Source organism: Podarcis gaigeae (assembly GCF_964106915.1).
Source record: "Podarcis gaigeae genome assembly, chromosome: 17".
Lineage (NCBI taxonomy): Eukaryota > Metazoa > Chordata > Lepidosauria > Squamata > Lacertidae > Podarcis > Podarcis gaigeae.
Window position 1 is genome coordinate 27,416,977 of NC_139694.1, and position 20,802 is coordinate 27,437,778.

Sequence of the window (20,802 nt, forward strand, 5' to 3'; positions counted from 1 at the left end):
CAGTATTTGGAATTTTGCTTTCAGACTTTTTATTTTGATCCACTTTGGAACTGGGGAAGGGTGGTTGGGAATCGTGAAAAAGTGGAGAGGGAAAGAATAAACATGTGGATGAGCAAACATTGCCAGAACTTCTTCACATTTATTTTTTTTAAGGCGTCAAATTCCTCATCCCTGGAAGCCTGCCTTGGATTTGCTGTAACCCTTGGGGAAAATGTTTCATCTGCTTTCTTGAGGACTAGGAACCCTGTTCATATTTTGTTTTTATAAAATCAACACTGAGAAGTTTTCCTTTTACTCTGCTTTCTTAAAAGTACATTCCAGTATTTGGGACTTACTTAATAGGAAGCATGTTTTAAGATTGAAGCCAAAACATACATTTAGTGTGCAGGATTCTGGTCTCAGAGAGATACAGCGATTGCTCTTAGAGTCTGTGTCCTGGTGTCCTCACAGGCTACATGCCAATTTAATGCAAAGCGTTCCTCAAAATTCGTATGTTTTGGTTTGCTGTATCAGTACAACTCTTCTGCTGGAAGACGTCTGTCAGTCTGAGGTGAGCAGAGGCCAGGCACAGTGTCTCTGTGTGTGTGTGTGTGCATGAAAAAGAAGAAAAGCAGAATACAATGGAGGAGGGTAATCTTCACAGTATTAAGTTCTGAATTGCTTTCAAAGCTTACAAATCCTCTACGGGTAGTGTTCCAAAATGTGCATGCAATGTATGAACAGACTAATAATAATAATAATAATAATAATAATAATAAGTTATGCCCCGCCCATCTGGCTGGGTCCCCCCAGCCACTCTGGGCGGCTTCCAACAAAACACTAAAATACAATAACCTATTAAACATTAAAAGCTTCCCTAAACAGGGCTGTCTTCAGATGTCTTCTAAAAGTTTGGTAGTTATTTTTCTCTTTGACATCTGGTGGGAGGTCGTTCCACAGGGCAGGTGCCACAAAAGATATTCAGCATCTTTTGATCACGGAGCAGCTCTGTTTTTACCTTGGCCTTATTTTCTCCAGGTGGGCTCTTAAGAGCTCAAAGGCTTGGGCATTTCCCCCCTCTTCGGGTGACATGACACTGTTTCCTCCATATTTCAACTGGTGGTGGTTGTTAACCCGTCTCAGTTCCCAAAGCCATTTTGTCATAGGGTAAGGAAAGTTGCTCTTTGAACATCACACCTCTAAAGGCCTTTTGGATGCATGAGAAGCACTTGCGGTCTTTGGATTCTGGCTAGTATAAGTGTATTAATAACAGGGCAAGCATCACACACACACACACACACACACACACAGAGAGAGAGAGAGAGAGAGAGAGAATAAAATGGGAGGGGGGAGAGATTACAGTTTCACAAATTTATTTGGCTTCCCTAGACCCTCAAAGTGTCCCTATTTTCCAGGGACAGTCCTGAATTTACAGAAGCCACTCCAATTTCTGATTTGAATGCCCCACTTTTCCTTACTCAGCACATCCTAATTTTCATTGGAGAAATGCTGGAGGATATGATTTCCTTTATGAAGTACAGTGGTCCCTTGGTTCTCAAACTTAATCCGTTCCGGAAATTCCATTCCAAAACCAAAAGCGTTCCAAAACCAAGGCACACTTTCACATAGAAAGTAATGCAAAATGGATTAATCCCTTCCAGACTTCTAAAAACAACCCTTAAAACAGCAATTTAACATGAACTTTATTGTCTAACGAGACCATTGATCCATACAATGAAAGCAATAAACCATGCACAATCAATCAGTAGCAGAACTGGGTTCCACAGTCACAAAAACAAAACAAAAATCAAAATAAATAACAAATACAGACAGACCTCAGCGTAACACTCAAATTGGAAGTGTGGCACTCAGATTGGAAGTGTAACACTCAAAACGGAGCATGTCCGGCTTCCGAAAAACATTCGCAAACTGGAACACTTCCGGGTTTGCAGTGTTTGGGTTCCAAGTTGTTTGAGTACCAAGGCATTTGAGAACCAAGGTACCGCTGTATCTCTTATCGGAGAGAATTGGGGAAAATCTCTCACTGTGGCATCTAGTTCCACATGGGGGCAGCATTGACCTAACAGTGTGAACTTAATGCAGGCGAGGAACTCTGCAGAAACTTGGCAGCATGTCACAAAGAGGTTTCTCCATAGCAAAGCAGTGGAACCATTTTTCTTTTAAAAATATCTGCTTATTTAATGCTGTATTGTTTTTAACACTTGATTGGAAGCCACCCAGAGTGGCTGGGGAAACTCAGCCAGATGGCCGGGGTATTATTATTATTATTATTATTATTATTATTATTATTATTCCAGCTCTTATGATTCTATGGCTGTGAAGTGGGACTTTCCTGGACCTACTGCCCCCCACCTGCCCCCAGCTGATCCTGAGGCTGTGAGGTATAGTGTGAGGAGCCACAGCTGTAAGTCACAGTGGGCAGAAATCAAAGAAGGACCCCCCTTGCCTGAGCCAATGTAGCCCTCTTGATTGAACCCAAAGTTAGTCACCCTTACCTGTGATGATGACAACATACCAAATTTTTTGGGGGGAGGCTGCAAAACAGCTGAGCCAATAGGAGTTTGCACCTATGCCGCTCATCTAGGACCACCAGGGCAGATTTACCTGGGTCCAACGTGGCCCCCTCCCCATTTGGGTTTGTTTTTTCATTTATTTTTTGTTGCCGAAAGGTTCGTCTGCCTTGGGGGACCCTTGCCCTTTTCTATTGTTTTGGGGTGTGCTTAGCTGTTTTGCCTGTTTGGGGGCAGTGGAACTGAGCACTGCCGATTTTTCCTCCTGTGAAACTGCTCACGAGTTTCTTTGATGTCTTAAAGGTCCCCCTGCGCCAAAAAACATTGGGGCACCTCTTTCAAGTGCTTGCGATAAAAAAAAAGACCAGTGTTTTGAAGGTCCATTGCCTAATTAATTACGGACGCTTGAAAATAATAGAAATCTGATTCTTCAACTAAGCATTGTAACTGCCGCTTAAATATAGCAGCCCTGCATTAAATCAATTACTTAATTAAGGAACAGTAAGACTTGTTCTCTGTGTATATGTATGTTTTGGCATTTGTCTGCCTTGCTTTCAATGGCATTGTGGCAGTCCATAACTCTTCCACCGCCTTTCCTCACAGGCGCCATCCCATTCTGTACCTTGCGCAGAGCTGCCCTCGTCCAAGAAAGGTGCACTGGTAAGAGGTTTAAGGATATATAAAGACGCTTGCATCAGGTTCCTGCCACAGAGACGTCCGGCTCCATGCAAGAGCCGCTCTCAAGGTGGACGGCACATGGCTTCTCCCTGTGCACAGCAGCTGTGCGTGAGAAAGAGGGCTCTGAGTTAATGAAACAAGATTTACCTCAGACCTTGCTTAGCCAGTCAGAGAGGGCAGCTCCATCTGCAGTCCTCCCAGTTCTCAGTGCTGTTATCTCAGCCTGTACTGTTTCCTAAATTGTGACTGACAGGTGTAGATAGATTTCCTCACAAACGAAACTGTAGCATTAGAATGGAAAAAGCTTATTTGCCCAATGTGGTGGGAGATGTCACAGAGCTGCTCAATCAGAAGGGGGAATGTCAAACTGTCTGCAGCCCAAAGGATGTAAAAACCAGCAGAGTCGGACGCTGTGATTTGTAACTGGCAATTGCGCTACACAGACTTAAAGGTAAAGGGACCCCTGACCATTAGGTCCAGTCATAACCAACTCTGGGGTTGCGGTGCTCATCTCGCTTTACTGGCTGAGGGAGCCGGTGTACAGCTTCCGGGTCATGTGGCCAGCATGACTAAGCCGCTTCTGGCGAACCAAAGCAGCGCATGGAAACGCTGTTTACCTTCCCGCCGGAGCGGTACCTATTTATCTACTTGCACTTTGACGTGCTTTTGAACTGCTAGGTTGGCAGGAGCAGGGACCGAGCAACGGGAGGTCACCCCGTCACGGGGATTCGAACTGCTGACCTTCTGATCGGCAAGTCCTAGGCTCTGTGGTTTAACCCACAGCGCCACCCGCAATTGTGCTACACAGACTTAGCACCAAGTAATTTCTGGTCCATTTTGCACCAAGGAGACGCTTCTGTAAAGTACGCGAGTGGATGCTCAAGTTCGTTGCGACAGTAAAGCCTTTACAGTGAAATATTAGGTATGTCTACTCAGAAGCAAGTCCAGCTGTGTTCAGTGAAATCTGCTCCCAGGGGGTTGCTGTTCCAGTCCGTCCATTAGCCATTTAAGTCCATAGAGCCTATGTTGTGTGGGAGTAAGTCAAAATGACCCCCGTGTGACTTGCTTCAGAGTAGACGTACATAGAATGGCACTGCTACTTCTGTGTGTAATCTCTTACATAATTTGCTCACTTATTTTCCTACTTGCCTTAACCCATCAATCATTCCCTTCTTTAGTCCCACTTAAATGATGAATGCCTTATTTGCTACTTGGGTGCATAGCAACCAAATTGCTTTATCTATTTTATTTAAACACCAAGCTTCAAACGAGACTAGGTCCCCTGCTATGAATTCCCCCCGACCCCCAAATCTTGGCACACCACCCTGCCAGTCCCCCACATAGCTGTCAAGCGTCCCTTATTTGGCGGGACAGTCCCTTATCCCAGTGCCATGTCCCGCTGCTGTCCCTTATTGATAGGCTTCATTTGGCTGCTGGCTGGGCTTTCTGCCTTTGGCTTAGAGGGGCTCAAAAGTTGAACATAACTGTGCCCAGAAAATCCCTTATTTTGGCTCCTGATCCCTTATTTTCGAGGCTGCTGGTCCCTTATTTTCAAATCTGTAAGTTGACAGCTATGGTCCCCCAATGCTTGTTTTCTTTCTTTCTTTCTTTCTTTCTTTCTTTCTTTCTTTCTTTCTTTCTTTCTTTCTTTCTTTCTTTCTTTCTTTGTCTTGATCACTGTTGGTGCATATTCTGATAGGATAGCTCACCCTCATAGTCCTTTCCAACTCTACAGTTCTAGAATTCTCTATATATGGTTAAGGCTTATGACTCTGTGCATAGTCTGTGTGTCCCACCAGTGAGTTGATTCAAGTGTTTGGAACAACTGATTGCAAAGAGAGGAAAGTTCTTCCTGCCTGGGTTGATTCACATGCTCATCGGGCCCCCTCAAATACTCTCCTCCTATCACAGGCCTTGAATGGACAATATGTTTGCTGAATATGTACCTTTTTACCTTGGTTTTTGACACTTTATTTTTAGGACCCACCATATACATATTTTTGTTTGTTTGTTTTTAACACTTGTAGCTGCAAGAACGGGTGCTAAGGAACACGACAATAGAGTTTGCCAGAGAATGTACTATCGAACATGTAAAAATTGACAAAACACATTTGCTGAAATTGTTAAGAAGCTGGAAACAACACTATCATCTCTTAGCTCAGCTCTTTTTTTTAAAAAAACCAAACCCTTGTCTTTGTAATAATTGCACGTCAATTTTTGTACAGTAACTGATGCAGGCACGAGACTGAAATTGGCAAAGGAGCTAATTAACCCTGTGCTGTACAAGTCTTAACAATAATGAGTTGTAGCCCTCTTCCTTAGTCAATGCCTTCCCCCAGAACTACTTTCCCCCCCTTACAACCTCTTGCGAAATGCTTCAGTTCCTGCTATGAGTTGCCATCATGTCACACTGCCGACTTTAAATCACCAGATTTCCTGCATGTGCTCTTGAGCACTGTGACGTTAACATATGAGAGTGCTGGAGGTGAATTAGTTAAACAAGTTACCCAATCAGAACCCGGGAGTGGAGTCAGAGGGACTATAAAACCAGCTCTGGGAGGGGCGAAAGGGGAGTTCGTTGGGATTTGGGTGGTTGGTTGGAGTGGGAGTGAATTGGGATAGAATCTGTGGGTAGGTTGAGTTAGTGTAGCAAAATAAGTTGAGTCAGGAACAGTTAGGAGCTAGGAAGACAAGTAAATATCTGAGAGGTGGTTTAGTGAGTGAGATCCAGTGGCGTAGAGTGGGGGGTGCAGGGGGGGGGCCCGGCTGCACCAGGCACAACATCTGGGGGTTAGGGTTAGGGGGCGCAAATCCACGGGTTAGGGGGTGCAAATTACTTGCCTTGCCCCGGGTGCTGACAACCCACGCTACGCCACTGGTGAGATCAGGTAGTGGAAAGTTATAGGTCTGGATAGGCATCCCAAGATTGTAATTGACCGATACCGTTTATGAAACCACACGCTTGTTAAACTGCAATAAATAAACAGAAGTTTATGTTCCAATTTAAACCTGACTGGACTCAGTATTGTACCAGGTAGGGCCTGGGTGGTGGCAGCGAGAAATCAAGTGGTGGCACAGGGATCAATAGAAGGTGAAACGTCTGGGGACCCTGTGTGATCGCCACAAGCACACCTGTTGCTAAACACAGAGGTGTTGGCACAGTCCCACATGAGTCCGGCGCACTCATCCTGGCACCTGCCAAAGCTAATCTGGGTGAGATAGGGCTGCTTTTTCGAGGGGCTAAATTTCCTTCGCTGAGACGCTCTGCCTTCTGTCTGCTACCTGCCCCCTGTCCTCCATGAAGGCTCCCAGGAAAAGCCTCTAGCAGGAAGACTTGTGTCGCAGGCTGCAAGTCGCGAGAGAAGCTTAAGGGTGGCAGAGCAGCCTTGCACTTAATAAGCTATTTTGACAGGTATTTTGACTGTTGACTAGCTGAAGCCATCAGCAGGAAGTGGGCAGTGCGGGAAAGCCAAGCTCTTTGAGCACCCAGACCCCCTTGCCTACCTAGACGAGCACAGTTGCTGGACTTTCGAGGGACCACTAGATTCAGAAAACAGAAAAGCATCTTGCTGAGAGACTAGCATATGACTTCCTTGCTGCTAAGCAGCTTTAATCTAAAAATATCTAGGTCCGAAGTTGCTACAGCGATAATTGGAAACGTACCAATTTAAATCTTGGTGATGTGTTTGGTGCGATGACAACTATCTCTGGGGGGGAGAGCTGTGTCATGAACAGTACAGGGGCAGAGCCCAGAACAAGAACCTTGTGCCAAACTCCCTCCAGCAAAGAGTTATAAATAAAGTTTATATATTTAAGAAGACACATTACTCCCCTGCCCGAAGAAGCCTAAGGTTTGTGAGGCTTGCTGGGAACTGTAGCTTTGTGTGGTACAAACTATGTTTCCCAAGGTTCTTTGGGAGGTGGAGTTGGAGGAGAAAAAGAAAACACAGCCTTGTTTAGGTCGCTCACATTTTAAATTTGTTCATTTATTTCCACACTTATATGATTTTTAAGTTACACAAGGTGCCTTATGAGGAGTTACAGGAACACAGAGTAGCTGTGGAAAAGTGTACACAAGTCACAATAATTAAAATTCAGTACTTATAGTGAAGAAATACATTCAGAAGAATATTTCTGCAACACTTATGTACAAATAAGAGCTTTCACACTATGTACAAATTTTTTATTCACAGAGAAAATACTGATTCATTTGTCCCATTTTCATTCGAGGAATAGCAATAAATAAATTCACATAAAAATAAATTATTATTTTGGGCCTGCATATATTAATTTCTTTTTTAAAAAACAAAACAAAACACAATTCTTTAAAATAAGTAAATAATTAGCAGCTTGAAATCAATACTCTCCCCCCTAAGTAACAAAGGAAACGTGGGTTTGCTTGCTTGGGTTTTTTAAAAAATACTCTATTAAAAAAATAATATATGATTGTCATTCATAATGCTTTATCAATGTTTCACAATCAATGGCTGATCTTGAGAAAGTGCAAATTTGTTACTGAACTGCAATTTACAGGATACTTATTCAGAAGTAGTTCTACTGACGTATGTAGATCTGTTCTGCAGAAAGTAATTTGCAAACTGCAGCAGTGGAACGACACAGGTACAGCTTTCCAGGTCATTCCCCCAATGACTAAATGTGATGTTGGAGGCTTTTGCAATATTAATTTCTGAAATCAACTTAAAAACAAAAAAGGTTGCTATCAAGGTGGTAATCTGACCCTGGAGAATCAAATTTTTGGAATTACACCGGAGAAGGACTGCACGGAACATCTGCTTTGTATGAATAAAGTTGAAGGTTCAATCCCTGGGATCTCTTGTTAGGGCTAGGGAAGAAACTCGAAAAAGGTGCAGCCAGCTAGTAGAGACAGTACTGAGCTAAATGGACAAATGGTCTAACTCTGTGTAAGGCAAGCTGCCTAGGTTGGTGGGCAATGTTCCCTGTTAAAAAAGAAATGCAATTCGCATTGAGTGCCACTATCTACAGAACACCAGTAGCCTTCAGAGGTCCTCTGCAGTACTGTTAGCAACCCGCTTTTTCAAATCAGAATGATGTGATTCTTCAGGGGTCTATGGTAGACCCCTGGATGGTTAAGTCCAGTCAAAGGTGACTATGAGGTTGCAGCGCTCATCTCGCTTTCAGGCCGAGGGAGCCGGCTTTGTCTGCAGACTGCTTTCCGGGTCATGTGGCCAGCAAGACTAAACCGCTTCTGGCACAATGGAACACCATGATGGAAACCAGAGCGCACAGAAACACAGTTTACCTTCCCACCACAGCAGAACCTATTTATCTACTTGTTACTTAGTGTTTGCATCTACTTAGTGTTTGTACAGGTCTATTCAGTCGTTTGCAGGGTGGCGGCAGAAGCACACAGAGGGAGAAGAGGGAACCACAACTGTGCCAGTGCTGCTACTGCAAGTTTTTAGTCAAGTCTGGCTCACGGGTCTCACTTCCAGGTAAGTGGATACAGGATTGCAGCCCAAGTGTGTGTGTTTAAATGAACCTGAAGCATGTTTGGGCGCAAGTTCCATTGGGGTCCACACACTTTACATGCAAACTGAATGTGTTTCTGTACACGAGAAATCTGCACTTAACGCCTAACATCTAACCATTTCAAACTCAATTCAAAATCGCCATCTACAGCCATTCAAGTGACCGTCACTAGATAAGCTTTTCTGTCTGCATGCAAGGAAAACCTCACTTGTATTACAGCTCTGATGGGAATGTCGGTACTAGTTTAAACTAGCAGGAGCTGAAGCACTCAGGGGACATTTTATTTTTAACTACAGAAGGACCAGAAATTTGCAGAGAAAGCTATCAAGAGCAATGCACCACTTAAATCTCACTGGTGCTTCTCAAAGCAGGAACTGCAGCACTTTAAAACAGCGATGTGAAATTCAACCAAGCCTAATCTATGAGAAGTACTACTTTCTGTAATCTATAAAGGATCTCAGGCATACATGACTACGGAGTTTTGAAAAGCATACAGTCATCTCACTGATATTAAAATGTCCAAGAAAGTATTGGGCAAAGTCCTGGATTATCTGAAGTCAGCCAGATGTTTCATAACTACACAGAATTAGAAAGCATCAGGGCTGTTGTGTACTCTGCGCTAAAAACAAATTTTAATTAAGCGCCTAAGGAATTCAAGTCCTGCGCCAAGAAAAGCTGAATTCTGCAACTGGAATTAATTATGTTAATTTGCCTCTCTTTTTTTTCCTGAGAAGGGTCAAAGAGTTATTAAGAGAAGTCATACTCCCTACTGTTGGAAACTAAGCCTCCATTCTGGTTTCTGAGAATTGTCTACACTTTCAGTGGTTCTAGGCCCTGATGGGGTTATTCTTCCCATTGTGTCTTGTAAATACATAGTTATGCCTTGACATCACTAAGGGGGTAATCAGGGCACAAATAAACATGTGGGGCTGCATTTCATGTGCTGATGATGCCAATGATTTGTGCTACAAGGTTCTAATAACCTAATATTGCACTTTTAACTTTCCAAACAACTAGGAATGCTGAAGCCATGGAAACCGAGCGGTGGAAAGCACAGAACTCTGCGAGGAGCATCTCTGCCAAACGGAGGCCCCAGCCATTTGTTGGAACTGTTTGTTCCTAAGGTTCTCTGTCCCTCTCCAAATGTCACTGTGTTGTTCTGCAGAACCACCCACCCCACAGCTTCCTGCACAGTTGTCTCCCCAAATGGTGTTTTTGAAAAGCTAGCCTACTTCTGAGTCAGCGGCCTTTCTTCCTATGACATGCATTCCAAACCCTTAATCATAATCTTGCATCTGAAGCTGCTCCAATTTTAATGTGGATTTTGATTTCTGAGAGATGAAGTGCCGTACAGCTTCTTCCTACCCCAAAATGCATATTTTCTCCCCTCCCCCATGTCTTTATTGCAGGTGTGAATCTGCAAGTAAAGGCTACAAACAGCTATTGGATAAAAATGATCTATGATGTTTTGCCAGCCCACCCAACTCGAGCAAGTTAGTACATGCCATCTTCATCAATGCCATTACATCATTACCTATAGAAGTGAAGCTACTGAACTGCAAAAGAAGAGAAAAAGCAGTTTTTCTCAGCTAATTATGCAAAGGATTATTCAGCTTAAGAACTGCAACCAGCTTTTCCACAGACCCAGCTTATGGACTTGCTGTTAGCATAAAAGGCTCTACAGTGGTGCCCCGCAAGACGAACGCCTCGCAAGACGGAAAACCCGCTAGACGAAAGGGTTTTCCGTTTTGGAGGCACTTCGCAAAACGAATTTCCCTATGGGCTTCCTTCACAAGACGAAAGCCCATAGGGAAATCTCCGGGACAGCGGGGAAGCGCAGTGCATCTTCCCCACTGTCCTCGGACCTCCTCCGAAGGCTGGCGGTGGGGCAGAGAGACCTCCTCCTGCCGCCAGCCTTTGGAAGGCTGTCCTGAAGACTTGCGGTGGGAGGAGGGTTTTCCTTCCCACCGCAAACTTTCAGAATGCTGTTCCCCGCTGTTCCCGTACCTGTCCTGAAGGCTTGCGGTGGGGAGAAAAGCCCTTCTCTGCACAGCCAGCCTGGCAAGTGGTCTCCATAGGAACGCATTAATTGATTTTCAATGCATTCCTATGGAAAACCGTGCTTCGCAAGACGAAAAACTCGCAGGAAGAAAAAACTTGCGGAACGAATTAATTTCGTCTTGCGAGGCACCACTGTAAATGACTCGGGACTCAAGGACCTGAGGATCATCTTACTCACTGCCAACTGACCCAGGGATTACGATTGGCAGGAGATGCCCTGCTCTTCATTTCATCCATGGCAGAAGGCAGAAGGGCAGGGGCATGAGATAGGGAGTTCTTGGTGACAGCAGTCCATAGATGGAACTGCCCTCACAGATGACATTTTGAAAAGAAAGCTGAAGACCGCTATGGCAGGCATGTCCAACCGGTCGATCATGATCTACCGGTCAATCGTGGGGTGTCTGTGGTTGATCATGGTGGATCCCCCCAAAAAGCTCACCCTCCCCCCAAAAAACAACTGTAGTTCACAGTCTCTTGCAAGTTGGATGTGCCTGTTCTATGGGCATGAACGAATTACACTTTAACTTTTCAAACAAAGATAAAAAGGGCCAAGATAAAAAGAAGTGCTTTGGGCATGTCCAAGGGCTTAGAATCATCCAGAGCAATTTCTGACCTCCCCCACAACCTCCCCACCCAGTGTCCTATCACAACCGATTTGCATTTCAGAAGAGATGTTTGTGAAACACAAGTGCAAAGCTCCCTCTTTAGGGGCGAACAGATCTTTGAATCTTAGCCCAGGTATTTTAACACAACGTACGGATATTAACTTTGGCTGCAATTCTGTGAGATGGCAGAAAGCCCTCCTAGATTCTGGAAGCTGGAGTAAACCTCAAGGAACATGCATAGAATTTACAACATGGCGGTATGTGTGTCAGGATCCAGCCCAGCCCTGGATGCAACCCCAAAGGGCACACTGAACAAACAGGGCCTCAAAAGGGCACCAGGGATGTTCCAGGAAACAACAACAAACAAAGGTTTGCCCAGGAAGATGCTGCAGCAGCTTAGAAACAAGAAAGGAACAAGAGTTATGCTGCTAGTATTTGGTAATTTTCTTGCTTTCACTTGTTATCTCGCTTTCCACCACTTTTAATATGCCTAGGCTAATATCTAGGCTTGTTTTCTGTGAGTTCTGTGATTTACCTGGATATAGCTATGCATGAATATAGCTATGTACAGATGCATGCATAGACAGAGTACGAAGGAAAGCGGAAGCGTGAGACGAACAGGAAAGCTCAGCATCAACATCTGCTGAGTCCTCAGTTAAATGGTCTTAAGTATCATGTTTCCATGGCACATGGGTGACCTAGGGTATCAAGAACACTGGTAATGAATCACTCACGGAACTGAGACGGCATGAGTTTTAACAAGGTAGAAGATGCTTCACAGATAAGTGCTGATTATTGTAGAAGGAAGGGCTGGTTTCTTAAAAAAGTTTTTTACAGCTGTTCTATTTAATGCTGAGTCTTAGTAAATATGAAACCTCTTTTGCTTCTCCTTTGCTACTGTCCCTCTTCCTGGGGCTTCCACAGGAGATGGATGAAATTTTAATTGTTCACTGTCCCAATTAGATCTTCCCATTCCTCAGCAACTTCAGAAAACGGCTTCAAACCACTTAGTTCCACATCCCTAGAAATGATTTACCTTCTCAAACATCCCCAAAGTTTTAGCAGAAAAGGAACATGGAAGTGTGCACAGCAGTGCAGGTAACAAAAGGAAATAACCTATGGGATTTATCTGCTTCTGTTCTTGTCCCCATCATAGAGCAGTTTTGAAGTTCTATTTTAAAAAGCTACATGGAAGCCACACTAGCATCTTTCATATGACAAGGCAAATGTACTAATGGAAACAGCATTTAAAATGACTTTGTATCCTTACAGTATTGCTGCACTACCAAAATGAGTATATTTATGTAGTAGTGGTACATTTTTACGTAAATGCTGTGGGCGATGGGAGTCCACACTTCAAGTGTGGGTTTTACCTGTAAGTACCTCAAAGATGTCCTGCTAATATATATATATATAGATGAAGAACAATAGCAAAAATGCAGAGATCCTTCTAAGGAAGCCAGAGCAAGCCAGGGTGCATCTTTTTGGGGATTAAAGGCTGGTTCTCACATGCATGGACATCGCTTGACCACTCGCCTCTCCGATGCTGCACATCTGAGTGTGCAAACTTCCGCCACTGGTAAAGTATTATATAAGAGGAAATGCACAACCTCTGTGATATGCGACCTGTGACGCTTCTTTCACACATGTACATAATAGTTGCTTGCTGCTGGAGTAATGCTGTGATAAGCAGGAACATACAGGAGATGCAAGTATCCAAACTTTTTTGTTTTGTTTAATTTGTCTGACCTCATATAAAGGTTATTGATTTCTCACAGTCTGGGGTGTGTGGATCAACCCAACTTCTCCTGATCTGCTCTAAACATCTGCACGCTTCTCAAACCTGCAGAGCCTCCGTGTCCATGTCACGTGCTAGCTGCACCAGAACAGCACACGATCCACGGAGAGTCGTCTCTTGTCTGTCGTTCGCTTCATGCTGACAGCACTGGGTGCTGATAACTCTTTCTGTTACATTACACGAACAGATAAAATCCCAAACCGGAGAATTGTGTCTCCCAAAAGATGGATATCGGCATTTTCCTGTATGTTTATAAGATATTGCGTTCTCTCTCTCTCTTTGTGTAGCATGTATTTGTTAATATATAGATAGAGAGAGAAAGATGCATGGGAGCAGATCCTAGGTGTAGCATGCGTAATAGCTTAACATTGTTATAAAATACATGCACAATACCTCCAACAGATAAGCAACGGGACTTCTCCAAGACCATGTTTCTGAAGCAGCCACAACATGGTACAGCGGCAGCAATTGTATGAGCTGAACTTCTCCACGCCTCGCTTCATGACTTCAGCTCTCCCTCTCCCCACTGTTTTAAATTAGAGGGTTCCAAAGATGTTGCTTATCTTGTCTTGCCAGACTGTTTCTTTGTTCTTGTCTGGTTCTGGTTTGGGCATTTGCTTTTGCAATTTGTGTGTGTGTGTGGGGGGGGGGGTGTTGTTCAAGAAAGTGGCACCTCCTTCCTTGTCAAATAGACACAGGGCACACGATGATCCTGTCTTCTAGAAGGACACTGACGATCAGGAACACAAAGTAAAGCCCAAACATGGTGAAGCCCAGGAATTTGTTCATCCTCCACTTGCAAGCCGCAATGGAGAGGATGACGAAGAGCAGCATGATGAAAAGGAGGACTATTGCGCAGAAGAGCCCGTTGCTGCTCACGGCCACGGGGACAAAATTGTTGATCACAGCGTAGAGGAGCCATGGCAGAGGAAGGCTGTGTTGGGGGAAGAGAGAGAGAGAGAGAGAGAGAGAGAGAGAGAGAGAGAGAATATATTGGAAAAGCTTTCGCAAAGGTAGGCTTTGCTAACAACTGGAAGACAGTTACAGATAGGTAGCCATGTTGGTCTGCCATAGTCAAAACAAAAAAAAAATCCTTCCAGTAGCACCTTAAAGACCAACTAAGTCAGTTCTTGGTATGAGCTTTCGTGTGCATGCACACTTCTTCAGATGCACACGAAAGCTCATACCAAGAACTGACTTAGTTGGTCTTTAAGGTGCTACTGGAAGGATTTTTTTTTTTTTTAACTGGAAGACAGTGTGATTTAGCTCACAAGCGACATTGGAAAGGCTATCAGTAGGGAGCATGGAAACATTTCTTTGGAGAATGGTAGAGTCTGGAGGAGACTCTTGAGAGTCCCATGGACTGCAAGAAGATCAAACCTCTCCATTCTGAAGGAAATCAGCCCTGAGTGCTCACTGGAGGACAGATCCTGAAGCTGAGGCTCCAAGACTTTGGCCACCTCATGAGAAGAGAAGACTCCCTGGAAAAGACCCTGATGTTGGGAAAGATGGAGGGCACAAGGAGAAGGGGATGGCAGAGGACGAGATGGTTGGACAGTGTTCTTGAAGCTACCAGCATGAGTTTGACCAAACTGTGGGAGGCAGTGGAAGACAGGAGTGCCTGGCGTGCTCTGGTCCATGGGGTCATGAAGAGTTGGACACGACTAAATGACTAAACAACAACAAGAAGTGCATTAGATGGGGCGAAGTGTTTTCTGCGCCAGAAGATGACGAGGAGGTTGCTGGCTGAGGTCCACTGTAAGGAGAACCGGCTCCTGTCACCTTGAGTATCACACCATTCTCCGGACAGTGGTCAAAGGCAGCAAAAGTGCATTTTGCCACACCATCAACACAGTGGCAGTGAAAGCTATATGATAAAGCCAACACCAACTAGCATAAGAATGTCACATTTAACATGCCTTTACGCATGGCTGGGTTGTTAATATAAACCACTCAGTTTTATTTGTGATACGCAGTTGTGTCTTATTTTAACTTGTTTTTAATCCAAATTTTAGAGCACTTTATTAGCATTTATTATGTTCAATTTACTCGGAGTAGACCCTTTCAAATGAATGTGCCTAACAAAGTCACGTTCCCTGTTTTCAATGGGTCTGTTTTAGACTTAGTTTGAATACCTGTTCCTATGTAAACCTCTTAAGAGATTTTTAGTATGTTAAGTGGTAAAAATGATAAACAAATCCATGAAGAGAAGTAACTTTGAGCAGCTTTCACAGGTTGAGAACTACTTTTCCCTTGAGGTTTCGTATTTCTAATTTACATCTTTTCCCCAAAGTAGCAAGAAAGAACTGCAACTAATAACTGTAGTGTGAAGTTTCAATCTGTGGCTTAAGTTAAAATTGGGTGCTGCCGCTTTTAAAAAAAAAGAAAAACATTACGTACCCCACAGTGATGTCAAAGATGTTACTTCCGACAGAGCTGGACACTGCCATGTCCCCCAGGCCTTTACGTGCCACAATAACACTGGTAATTAGGTCAGGGATCGATGTGCCTGCAGCTAAAATCGTCAGACCCATGATTTCTTCGCTGATGCCAATGGTTTCTCCCACCTAAATACAAAATAATATGCTGAAATCGTGACAGCGAGAAACGCTTCTTTGAGAAACATACTTTACTTAGCAGAGTAGAGAAGTATACCCTAGCCCAGGCATAGGCAACTCAGCCCTCCAGATGTTTTGGGACTACAATTCCCATCATCCGTGACCACTGGTCCTGTTAACTAGGGATGATGGGAGTTGTAGTCCCAAAACATCTGGAGGGCCGAGTTTGCCTATGCCTGCTCTAGTCTCTCTGTGTGCTTAATTCAGGGCTGATGTCCTTAATGGAGCAGGTCGCCAGGAGGAAGAACGGCTACATGTCCAAGCAGACCTTCCCTTTGCTCTTTGGTGAGTCCATATTTAGTCTTAGCTGATCTAGGAAGAGAGCTTTCCTTATTGAACTAATAACACCAATGGTCTTCTTTCAAAGGGCTTTCAGCATTTGTTACCTGTTCCCTTAGCTGCTCTGGCATTATTCAAGCTGTTAGGTGTGCTGCTGATTTCGCTTTTGAGCACCATGCTATAGGTACATTTTTAGATATAAAAATTATCCTCAGAATTTCTTCTACAGATCTATAGCACTTTTTCAAATGAAGAGGGTCGTGCCTGGATACAGGGCCTTTTCGACTGTGGCACCTCTTGTCTGGCATCTTTCCAGTACCAGCTGAAGACCTTTTTATTTTTCCAGGGTGGGTTTCTTCAGTACCCTGTTCTGTTTTTAGGCTGAAATGGCTATTTTACTTATTTTATGGTATTGTTCTACAGCTCCATATCCCTTTCCTGTTTTAAGTTGCCCCAGAAGGTCTTAAATAACAGTACTAAATAAAAAACAGCTTCCGTCCCCCATCCTTACATCCAGAGCTTCATCTCACTCTACCAGTTTTATCGTCAAGGTACAGAAGCAGAGTAAAAAAGCCATTATATGTATCAAGTTACGTTAGCTTGCGATATAGTGAAATTTTCACACCGGAATGGTTACACACAAAATAGAGATGTATCTTTCACTTACTTGATGTGCCCACCAGACCATTAGGTAAGAAAATACTGCTATCCAAGAGATCGATCCAAAAAACGTTAAGGGGAAAAACTTCTTTGAGCTCTGAAAAACAGAAAGAATGGGAACAGTAAGCAGAGGTGCTACTAGTTTAGTCCAACAAAACGAGGCATTCTACTGAAATTTACCCAGATGTATAATCTGTTTTGCTTCTATGTGCATGGCCAATCCACCCCAACCACATTTTTATCCTTCTGACTTAATCCTACAAGGCAGACAGAAATAATAAGAAGAAATGCTCCTGTAATAAACCTTTTCATAATTTAATCCTTAATGCATCCAGGAGCCGGCCCTTGCAATTTGCTGAATGTTGTTACCCCCCTCCTCTAGTTTTGAAATGCCCCTGTGTCTTCAATGCACATTTCCACAAGATCTTTGCATCTCTAATGTGAGAGAGGGCATGGCAAAAGGGTTCTGAAAGGATTAGTTGAAACTATCCATCGGCTATTTCCCATCTGAAGGGACATGGGTGGCGCTGTGGATTAAACCACTGAGCCTAGGGCTTGCCGATCAGAAGGTTGGTGGTTAGAATCCCCGTGACGGGGTGAGCTCCCATTGCTCGGTCCCTGCTCCTGCCAACCTAGCAGTTCAAAAGCCAGCAGTTCAAAGCGCAAGTAGATAAATAGGTACTGCTCCGGCGGGAAGGTAAACGGCATTTCTGTGTGCTGCTCTGGTTCGCCAGAAGCGGCTTAGTCATGCTGACCACATGACCCGGAAGCTGTACACCAGCTCCCTGGGCCAGTAAAGCGAGATTAGCGCTGCAACCCCAGAGTCGGCCATGACTGGACCTAATGGTCCCTTTACCTTTGCCTATTTCCCATCTGAACATTTCCTTCCAGAAGAAATGCATGACTTTTTTTGTAATGCGTATTGGAAAGAACCTAGCACCTTCCTTATTACTAGGCATCTTTCCTGCCGTCATGGCAATAGGACATGCTGTCAAGTATTTTCTATAAAGCAAATATCCAATTTCCACCCTGACAACACCAATTGGATTCAGCAACTTGAAGGAAGATGAGATGGCTCAGTGCAGCTGATATGCAATGCTTCATCTGAGCAATTTAGATTTCCTTGATGCACATTTCAGCTCTTAAATTATGAAGTGCAATACATTAAAACTAGAGCAACAACCTTTAAACATTAGGTTAATCAATGCAAAAGCTCCCCAAATAATCGGGCAGCACATTTTAATAATGTTAATTATTTTAACTCTAAGTGCTTTTGTGTAAGTACGTGCAGAAAAATAATTAACATTATTAAAATGTGCTGCCTAGCGAGCTTTTGAATACAGCGCAGCTACAGATGATAGGCACCATCAAAGAAGATACATTTATTCTTCACGGGAGGTAATGCCTCTCCTACAACGGTATCACTTGTGAAAATACACCTACGTCCTCCAAAGCATGAAGAATGAATTACCAGTTTGATTAAAGCCAATCCATAATTGACTAAGATTTCTTTAACTGGGTGACAGTCATTATTACTACCAAATAACTTTTGATAAAACAAACGAGTTGTTCCTTAAAGCATATTCCTAATAGCAGCACGAATCCATTGCTAGAAATACGTGAATTAATTAAGATTTCTTTGGAAAACGTGCCCAAATAGGTTTTGAGAACAACAACAACAAAAAGGTGTACAGGGACATCATTTGAACCAGAGTTAGTACATTCCTCAACCCCAGCTGGTTTGCACTGGCCCTGACTTTCCAAGAGAATTTCTCCTTAAGTGTTTAATCTGTCTACAGTTGTGTCCAAACCTTTTTCACAGAGGGCCAGATTTGATGAAATGACGGACTGTGGCTTTTTTTAAGGACTGAAGTTGTTGAGCTTTTTTATGATTTCCCCTCAAAGTCGTTGAGCTTTTGTTTTTTTTAAGATTTTACCTCAGGAAATAAACTACCACAGGGGCCAGATAAAACCGACTGGCAGGCTGGATTAGGCCCCCAAAATGGATTTTGGACATGCCTGGTCTACACTGTATGACGGTGTAACCAGTTGCTTTGCTGCTCATTTGCGCATGCTACAAAGGTGTTAAAGCCTAAAGGTAAAGGGATCCCTGACCATTAGGTGCAGTCATGACCGACTCTGGGGTTGCGGTGCTCATCCCGCTTTATTGGTTGAAGGAGCCGGCGTACAGCTTCTGGGTCATGTGGCCAGCATGACTAAGCCGCTTCTGGCGAACCAGAGTGGCACATGGAAACGCCATTTACCTTCCCGCCGGAGGGGTACCTATTTATCTACTTGCGCTTTGATGTGCTTTCGAATTGCTAGGTTGGCAGGAGCAGAGACCGAGAAATGGGAGCTCACCCCGTTGCAGGGATTCAAACCGCTGACCAGCAAGCCCTAGGCTCTGTGGTTTAACCCACAGCGCCACCCGCGTCCCACTGAAGGAAATACAAAATAGTAAATGGAGGGGCTACAACTTCACTTGGGAGGGGCAGGCTGCTTGGCTCTAAAGGTGAGAAGCGAAACATGCACAATCTTAGGCTGTGAAACTTTTTATATTTGCATGGAAGGAAGCTCCACTGAAATTAAAAACAAAAAAACGGAATTTCTTTCCAGGAAAGAACTGGTGTGCTCCCTTGATTCTATTATGGAAAACACTTTATCCAAATGAATGCAGAAACTTCTGCAGAAGAGGGGACTGAAGGATACACAAACTGTTGGGCGCCTGCAGAATCCAAGGGGGACTATTTCTTATGCATATGTACTGATAATAGACATCTAAAGAAACAGCCACAGGGATCAACATGAAAGGACTATTCATGCTGTATTTTATAGGTTGCCATTAAATATTTACATAGGTAAATGGCAATATATTCACAGCTATTGTCTGCCAGGTTAAGAACGGCTCAAACCAAATGTCATTTCCCGCAGCAACTCTTGCCGGGTATTTTCTCCACCAGGAAATTTAATGGAGCCAAAGGGATCGTGAACTTAGTTACAGATCCCTAAAAACCGTACACATCTTGAGAAGATCTGCTACTTTGAAACAGGAAGATACCTGTTATGCCTATCGGTGTGGTTGCTCGAGAGCGAACAGGCAAGGTCCCTCACTGCTCTTTTCAAAGGCTTTATTATTGGTGCAAAACATTTACAGCACAGAACGTCTCAATTCCATGTCTTGCTCAGTCACTAGCAGAATCTGAGAGTGGGCGGTTCTTAAACTTTCCCCAGCAGAATAGTCTCTTGACCCCCAGACGACGCCTCCCCTCTCTGTGCGGAAGCCTATTGCGCAGGGAAGGCTTGGGTAAAGGGGGACCTCCCTCCTCCCCATTTTGCTCAGGCATGGTGTCCTGGCACTGCCTTGCATCCTCCAAGCCCTGAAGCTCTTCCCCACTAGCAGTGGCGTAGCGTGGGTTCTCAGCACCCGGGGCAAGGCAAGTAATTTGCGCCCGGATTTTAGTAGGGGCAGAGAGCTGCGAGTGCGAGCGCGCCCCCCCAGATGTTGTGGCCGGTGTGGCCGGCCCCCCTGCACCCCCATGCTACGCCACTGCCCACTAGAGGCATGGCTTCCTTCCTCCGCTGAGGAAGTGCTGCTTCCCACGATCTTTGGAGGCTTTCTGTAATCCAGCTGCTCTTCCCCCTCTCGCCTCTGAGCTGATGGCAGTTCCCTGACAATACCCAATATTTCAAATCCTATACCAAAAGGGAAGAATCATTGCACTGCTTACAGGGTTTCTGACGTCAGGCAGGGTAGCCCATAATGGAAAAACGATGGGGAGAATAGCCAGGTAGGTGAGCTGTTTGCGGGGCGTGTCGGGCCAGGCCAGGCTGAGGGGCTGATCTTCATCCTCCTCTTCCTGTTACAAGGGAGAGAAATTGCGATAATGTTAATTTGGCTGCAAAACGGAAATTTGTGCTTTTTATGTTGTACACCGCCCTGGGATTCTCAGATAAAGAGTAGTAAATAATAATAAAAGTAGTAATAGTAATAATAATAATAATACTAGCATAAAAGCTATACAAGTTTTAGCATCTTATGATATAGGAAAGGTAATAGTTACAAATCAGTCTTGGGTCCCAAC

At 44.1% G+C, this 20,802-nt stretch overlaps 1 protein-coding gene and 1 long non-coding RNA gene across 7 annotated transcripts in view; both read right to left on the reverse strand.

The window, feature by feature from the left end:
- LOC310835347 overlaps positions 1-20,802 on the reverse strand; it is a 277,237-nt gene that overhangs the window by 66,659 nt on the left and 189,776 nt on the right. The window lies entirely within an intron of this gene.
- SLC24A2 (solute carrier family 24 member 2) overlaps positions 12,190-20,802 on the reverse strand; it is a 93,073-nt gene continuing 84,460 nt past the window's right edge. For all 6 annotated transcript variants that reach the window (XM_083718991.1, XM_083718989.1, XM_083718990.1 and 3 more), the window contains 4 exons: positions 20,449-20,577; positions 16,728-16,817; positions 15,564-15,730; positions 12,190-14,097 (listed from right to left, as the gene is read on the reverse strand). In XM_083718991.1, the coding sequence (XP_083575117.1) occupies positions 13,848-14,097; positions 15,564-15,730; positions 16,728-16,817; positions 20,449-20,577 (636 nt within the window). In that variant the 3' untranslated portion in view covers positions 12,190-13,847. The remainder of the gene's footprint in view (positions 14,098-15,563; positions 15,731-16,727; positions 16,818-20,448; positions 20,578-20,802) is intronic.